Genomic DNA, 8,091 nt, shown 5'->3' on the forward strand with positions numbered 1-8,091 from the left:
GGAAAAGCAAATAGAGTTAGCAAAACAAGTAAATGGATGATGGATTAACTGCAATTGGTCTAATGCCACTAACTCTTCAGATGGAATGAGTTCTTGGATCAAGTATGTCATCTGCCTTCTAACCGAGCTCAGCAGCCCTGCTGTAAGAGCTCATTGTAATGTAGGTGTTATGGGGAAGGGCGGGCAGAGTTAAGAATAACTTGGTTTATAGCAGGTTAATTTGTCTTTACATTAAAGGGTAGGGATTTTGTTTATGGAGATGGGTGGCTATTAAATTATCTTTGTTTCTGAGACGATGCACATACCAAAATAAAATAACATAAGACAAAAAAGCTTGGAATTTAAATCTCTATTATCAGCATTATAACCGTCTAAGACCCTAATGTCTTTTTTTAAGGACTTCATACATGGATTGTCTTCTATTTATTTATTCATTTATTTTTAAATTGACAGATAAAATTGTATGCATTCATCCTGTACCACGCAGTGATTTGAAGGGTACACACCTTGTGGAAGGGTTAAATGCAGCTAATCAATGAATGTATTCACTCTCATAATTATCATTTTGTTGCAAGAATATGTAACATCTGTGCTTTGCATTTTTTTAAAAAACAGTGTATCTGTCTTAACTATACTTACCATGCTGTGCAGCAGATCTCTTGAATGTATTCCTTCCATAGAACTTTAATTATAGCCCTTGACCAATGTTTCCCCAGCTCCTCCCCCCACCAACTTTGCAGTCTTGTGTAACCACTATTCTTCTCTCTACTTCTACGAGATCAACTTTTACAGATTAAATCTGTGAGACAGATCAAATAATATTTGTCCTTCTGTATCGAGCCTATTTCACCCATGCTGTTGCAAACAAAAGGATTTCTTTTTTTATTTTTATGGCTGAATGATATTCTGTTGAGTATACATAGCACATTCTCTTTATTGATTTATCCACTGGTGAACACTGAGGTTGATTCCGTGTCTTGGCTATTGTCATTAATGCTGCAGTAACCATGGGAGTACAGTTATCTCTCACCAGGGTACTAATTTCATTTCCTTGGATATATAGCCAGTATTGGAATTGGTGGATCATATTATCTTGCTATTATATTTTGAAGAATTTTCATATCATTTTCCATAATGGTTCAACTAATTTACACGTGTACAGACTGTACGTAAGGGTTCCCTCTCTCTGCATCCTTGTGAACACTTGTTGTCTTGGGCATGACCCTAATGCTTTAATCCCTTAATCCAATTGTCACGTTTGACCAACAGCTTCTCTTTGCAAATTATAGGTTACTCATCTCATGTCTGAGATTTGAGCAAGAATGTTTCAGAATTGAAAAGTCTGTCTTCTTGAGTATATCCTCATCCTTAGCCACCTGTCTCACAAGGCATTAGGGGATGTATTATTTCTAAGGTTTGCCGTGGAAAACTAATACCAACCTAAAACTCTCCCAGCTCCCAAGAGTAGCCAAAATAAGGCAGGAGGAAAGGTAATGGATTCCACAATTACCCCTTTTCAATGTGAATTCAATATTTTTCTTTGAAGATGGAGACGGTTTTTTGGTTTGTTTTAAGTATTATGGATGAAGACATTTGTACATGGATCACGGTGCTCAGGCCTTTGTCAAATAAGCACTCAGGGAAAGGTGTTAGAGAATTTAGGTGTGTATTTTTTTTTTAATTTTTAATATAAATGAGGAATAGAAAATTTAAACAGCCTGGCTCCAAAGTGAGAGAGAAATATTTAATAGTTCTGAGAATTTAAAATGACCCAAGCTTCAGAGCTGTTACTGGGTCATAGGAAAGAGGAGAGGAAAACAAAAACCTGTCTTTGCAATTATTAGGCGAACCAAACAAACCTTTCCAGGATGAGACCTAATAGGAATCCTTCAGGAGAAAGGATAATCTTCACCTGATAATGGGATTTTAGTATTAGCAGGGTCCCAATTCTTAAGGTGTCCATCTGAAGCTGTGTCTCCAGGAGACCAGATAAAAATGTTTTATAGGAAGTTGTATCTGTTTCTAAAAGGGAAAACACTCTTTCTACTTTTGTGATTTTTTTATTTAAATGTAAGTATACCTGGGGGATGGTCAGCTTATACCTTTGGAGGAAAATATCTCCCCAGTGATCACCAAGAGAACTGTAATCAAAGGCAAAGGATGAAATACTCACAGGGAAACTCCAGATTCAGATTTCAAGATGAGAAAACAACAGCTCCCTCTCCCTCTCAGGCATTCACACATGATCAGTCAGCAAAGCTTTTAGAGCTCAGGAAAAATACATATGCCTTCTCTGGCTGTAGCGCTTATTAAGTGAACTTTCACCTATAAAGCCAGATTACTAAGAGGGAAGCCACTCTCAAAAATACAATTGTGTCCATTAGCCTCCACTTACCAAGGCTTAACAGTGACCCTAGATACGTTGAAAAGTATTTTCTGCTAGTCTTCAGCTATTGACTGTGGTATAATATTGGACTGAGATCAATATCCAGGGTAGGAAGGAAGTGGAAGAGGAGTGGGCAGAAATTTAATTCCTAGGCTACTCACCTTCAGTGTGAGCTGTCTCATGTTGGATCCACTTTGCATGGGCCTGGAGATGCATTAGGAAATCTGTGAGCAGAACATGTGCTAAATGATTGGTACATACCGGGCTGAAAAGTGTTTCCGTCGCTGTTTCCCAGCCTTGTTTAAAAACCATGTGGGAGGTTAACTGGAAAGATCACCTATATTTCTGTCTAACAAGGGTACAAGTGAACTTTTCTAGAAATAGAATGTAAATGTTTTGACACAATGACTATGCAAATTACATGAAATTTATGTGAACCAGCTTGATGAAAGTGTTTCAAAATGTATGTGAAAACACTACACTGTACCCCCTGTTTGCATTAATGTATAGAGCTATCATTTAATAAAAAAAAAAAAAAAAAACCATTCTGACCAGCACTTCTTTCTGGCCTAAATAGCCGGTGCTCACAAGCAATCCAGTGACCTCAGGCGCTCTGCCAGGGACATTCAGAACGTCCGGAGGCAGCAGCTCTGTGATGTGCAGAGCTGGGAGGTGCCCCAATTTCAACAATAGGCAAAGTGGGAGAAAGACGCAAAGTGTGCTTTGGACACTGCTCATTGAAATGTGTGTCCAGTTCTATCCCAGTGACTTCTAAATAGGCAGGAGAGAAGCAGAAACTCATGGGAATGGAAATGTGCAGATGGATTACAAAATCTCCTGTAGATGTTATTCTTTAAGATTTTATTCTATAACTGTTATGAGAGAAGCAATACCCTGGAGCCCAGAAATCTGGGTCCTCAGTATCCTCCCCTGTCCCACAAGAACTCAGTGACAAGGAAAGTTAAAATCATTACTAGCTAAATACTAACTCTTTGTATCTGTTTTATAGGTGTTCTCCTTGAGATTTTATCTAATGAGTAGATTTTTTTTTTTTTTTTTTGAGACAGAGCCTCAAGCTGTCCCCCTGGGTAGAGTGCTATGGCATCGTAGCTCACAGCAACCTCCAACTCCTGGGCTTATGTGATTCTCTTGCCTCAGCCTCCCAAGTAGCTAGGACCACAGGCGCCTGCTACAATGCCCGGATATTTTTTGGTTGCAGTTGTCATTGTTGTTTGGCAGGCCCGGGCTGGATTTGAACCCGCTAGCTCTTGTGTATGTGGCTGGCACCTTGGCCGCTTGAGACACAGGTGCCAGCCACATACAAGACCAGTGAGTAGATTCTGATTCTAAAATATCTTTAAAGACTTCTAGCTGAAAGGCCACTTCTATTTTAAAATCTAATATTCTAAATGAGAAAACCACTAGAGCTACTTCTAATTTAATTTAATTATTGAGTCTAATAGTTATTGTTATTACATTTAATTAATTTTCACATGTACCTTTCACATTATCCTATTTTAAAAACAGCTTCATGGCAACCATATAAATGAGAGTTTCTTCAATTGAGTCTATAGTGAAACTCCTAAACTCACACGCCAAAACTTGCGGATACAGGCATATAGGAAAAAGGATCCAAACTTTCATGGAGTTTCACCAGAACTGATCTTACATGAGAGCAGTAAGATCACAAGTCATCCCCAGGGGATGGGAGTCAAAAAGACCAGGGGTCAAACTGACACACAGCTAGAGGACTTCTAATAGATTTTGTAGGCTCTGTCTTCCCAGACTCCCTCTCAAAATTATATTCCCTTCTCGACATTACACTGCCTGTATGTGTGCACATAATTATAGGCAGGAGAGGGGTCAACAGTGTCTTTAGTCATGGTGTGACATTCCCCCTTAATCTTACACTTTCTGATGTTTAAGGGAAGCCGGGGTCACATGCTTTGGCTTTCCCTGCTGACCCTCTACCACACTGATATTTTACTCGTGCGTTCTTCCTTTCTTAAACCTGGAGCTCTAGATGGCTCCTGGGCCTGGAGGTAAGTTTTTTTCCTTTCATTTTTTTTTTAAGCTGTTATTCTAAAGTAATTGAGAAGAGTAAGAGTAAAGAAAAACAAATGCTTGGCTGCTGGAGAACACCTTGCCTTAAAGGACTCAGACAATGACTGGGGGAGATTTCAATTTCTTTGAATTTTCTATTTCCTTTTGAATATTGGTGTGACTGTTAACGTGCTAATTCAATAGCTGACCTTTCCGTGATCTTTAAGTCCTGGTGGGAAGGATAAGCACCAAGAGGAATCAGTGGGCAGGAACTGGGGGGAGCGGTGAGGGCTGTCAGGGCACATCAGATGTCAGGAAGAGGCATCCAGACCCATTACATAAAAGAATTCTGCACGGATGCTGGATGCTCAGAATGTTCACCCACTTCCACTTCCATCGAGAAAAACAAGGCTTCTTTCATAAGCTGCGTGCTAACTCCGACGCTGTGCTCCAAGTAGAAAAAAACAACGGGGCGTGAGACCAAAACACGAGTTTCACTAGAACTGAGAGATGATTCAGGGTACGGTAAGAATTCTCAGCATTTCACACTCTATCTCTTCTTTCATTTCAGATGCTGCACAATAAGCATGTCATGGTCCGTGTGGGAGGAGGATGGGAAACTTTTGCAGGGTATTTGTTAAAACATGACCCCTGCCGAATGCTGCAGATCTCCCGTGTGGATGGCAAAACATCCCCCATCCAGAGCAAATCTCCAACGCTCAAGGACATGAATCCAGATAATTACCTGGTGGTCTCCGCAAATTATAAGGCTAAGAAGGAGATTAAGTGAAACTAATTGGTTACTGCAAGGGGACTCTCAGAATGGCCTGTATCCGCCTCTCCACTGTAGTCAGTTTAGTCCACACGCTCTGAAAACTGCCTTGGAAAAAAAGGGTAACAGACAGAGAAAAAGTGTCCACATGTTGAAAATGGTTCCAAAGAGTAGCACTATTTATTTTTAATGCTTCCGTAGAATACGACCTGTTAAGAGAAATTCTGAACTAAGATTTAAATTAGACAGATTATAAGCAAATTATTCCTTCTCAATACGTGCACACGGTGTTTAGAACGCCAACACTGTAGGAACACCATTCTAGCTAAAGAGAAAAACATATTAGGAGAAAACACTTAGGAGTTGCAGATAAGTCCAAAGAAAGTGCCTGCTTTATGTCCACGAGTAAAAGCACCCCAGACATTTTTATAATTGCAGAATTTTTAAGCTGTTTTTTACGAAATGACAATTAGTGTGACAATGTGCTACGTAAAATGTCAAACTGCACCACAACCAAATCCAGAGTCGTAGCAGCAGGAATTCCTTACCGGAAAGGTCACTTCAGAAAAGTTTACATTCACTTGGAAGATTGCCTTAAAAGCTTATTGCTTATCTATGACCAAATCTCTGGGGTACTTTTGGAAGTTTTCAGGACAGCCCCGTAGAGAGTAGCTTATGAACAATTTGAAACATTCCGCAGCGTTGGCTGTGTTTAGAATGACGTAGTGTAATTCCCGTACGTAAGCTGACACACGTTTATATTTTGACAAGTAAATTGTACAGCCAAATGTTCATTGATTTCATGTTATTTTAAAGCATTTTCTTATTGATGTATTTCTTTAGTTAATCCTATTTTGCTATGCTGTGTAGTAAATCCACTGTAGCTCATGATGTTACAGACTTACGTATATCCTTGTATACCTGGGACATGGCTGTTTTGTATCAATAAACAGCAAAATATTGTCCTCGCTGATTCGAGAATTAAAAAGATAAAATTTAAAAAAATGTTTGTTGTCTTTCCATCAATGGCTCATCTGAAACAAAGTTAAAGTTCAAAGGAGGGCTTTTCCTGTGAGTTATAAGAAGTCAGATCATGGTTATTCTACAGGTCTTCTATGTTTGGGGAGTGAGTGGTGGTGGTGTTTGCCCTCCCTAGCAGAGGGTTAAGTTTTTATCCTAGGTAGTACCTTAAAGTGCTGCCCTGAGTACAAAAACTATTAAACTATAAGCAGAATTAATTTTTCATTTCTTCATTTTCAGCATGAATGAAAGTCTATCTTTCTTGCAGTTTCTAATTTCTACCAAATGGCAGATTTAGTCAAAGCATTATACAACCTGTTTACTGATAAGTTTTGTTTTTTCTTTTTTTTAAGACAGAGTCTCACTATGTTGCCCTGGGTAGAGTGCTATGGTGTCATAGCTCACAGCAACCTCAAACTCTTGGGCTCAAGTGATCCTCCGGCCTCAGCCTCCTGAGTAGTGAGTACTACAGGCACTCACCACAATGACTAGCTCATTTTTCTATTTTTAGTAAAGACAGGTTCTCACTCTTACTCAGGCTGGTCTTGAACTGGTGAGCTCACGCAATCTACCCACCTGAGCCTCCCAGAGTTCTAGGAGTACAGGCTTGAGCCAGGGTGCCCAGCCTACAGGGAAGTTTTAAAATAACAGACATGGTATAATTTTATAGTGTTGGAAGTGGTGATAAGCATTCAGAAAAAAAAGTCAATGAAAACTAAAACATTAATAAAACCTAAAAATTTTTGTTGGTGATAAAGTCACCTGTACTTTAATATCTAATATCTTTTAAAATACAACATGGAATGATTACATCTTTTTGTGTCTTTTACCAAACTAATATTAACACAATTTCTCTGTATAATAATTAACAGTATTTCCAACAAACCTTTCTCCTGTGTTTAAATTTTTTCCATAAACATACCAAAAAATTAATTTCATTAATTTTGTTCAAAAAAGTGAAGCTTAACCATAATTCTCTGTATTTCATTGGTTATCTATCGCTGCCTTAAATTGCCACAAACTTGGCAGCTTAATCAGTACACATTATCATATAACTCTGCAGTCAGAAGTCCAGCATGATCTCCTTGGGCTAAAATAAAAGTGTCATCAAGGCTGTGTTCCCCTTCTGGAGAGTCTAGTAAAGAATTATTTTCCTCAACTCTTCTACCTTCTAGCAGCCACCTGCGTCCCTTCACTATCAAGTTTTGTGTCCCTCCTAGGGTGACCAGCTTTTAACATTGGTAAAGCAGGACAACATGGCTGCGGGGCGGGGCAGGGGTGGGGCAGGGGACGGGGCAGGGCAGGACCTGACAACAATGCAAACTTTAATAAGTAGTTCTCAATAAACACTTCTCAACAATTATTTGTTATTATTACAGTTTAACATAAAATTAACAGAAATAATATAAAACTCATATCCTGACAAAATAGCCACATGGCAGCTGAAAACTATACATTCCCTTCCCATTCTACCACTGTTCCCTAGCTTGTCGTGCATTCTTTCCAAAAATCGGGACTTTTTTAAAACACCGTGGGATGCAGGACGAACTGTTAAAAAGCGGGAAGTCTGGTCATCCTACTCCCTCCATATTAAAAACCAGTAATATGGGCTCTTTCTAACCCTTCCTTCTTCACAGCTCTTTCTATGAACACAAGTTGGAAAAGTTTTCTACCTTTAAGGAGTGTATGATTAGATAGGGTCCAGCAGGACAATCCACTTTAAGATCTTTAATGTGTCCAAATCTCCAAAATACACTTTGCCGTGTAAGACAACATATTCACAGGTTCCAGGGGTTAGGACGTGGCTGTATTTTAGACAGGGAAGGGAGGATTAGGATGGTTCTATCAGGTCTGTAATAAGATGGTGTTT

The 8,091-nt window shown here is 39.2% G+C and overlaps 1 protein-coding gene across 1 annotated transcript in view; it reads left to right on the top strand.

Moving 5' to 3' along the window:
- Positions 1-6,210, top strand: part of GAS2 (growth arrest specific 2) — a 122,902-nt gene extending 116,692 nt beyond the window's left edge. The window contains exon 7 of the mRNA XM_003781188.2: positions 5,001-6,210. Within this exon, the coding sequence (XP_003781236.1) occupies positions 5,001-5,219 (219 nt within the window). The 3' untranslated portion in view covers positions 5,220-6,210. The remainder of the gene's footprint in view (positions 1-5,000) is intronic.
- The last annotated feature ends 1,881 nt before the right edge of the window (positions 6,211-8,091 follow it).

Source organism: Otolemur garnettii, unplaced genomic scaffold (assembly GCF_000181295.1).
Source record: "Otolemur garnettii isolate 467f Iridium unplaced genomic scaffold, OtoGar3 scaffold00001, whole genome shotgun sequence".
In the NCBI taxonomy this organism is placed as follows: domain Eukaryota; kingdom Metazoa; phylum Chordata; class Mammalia; order Primates; family Galagidae; genus Otolemur; species Otolemur garnettii.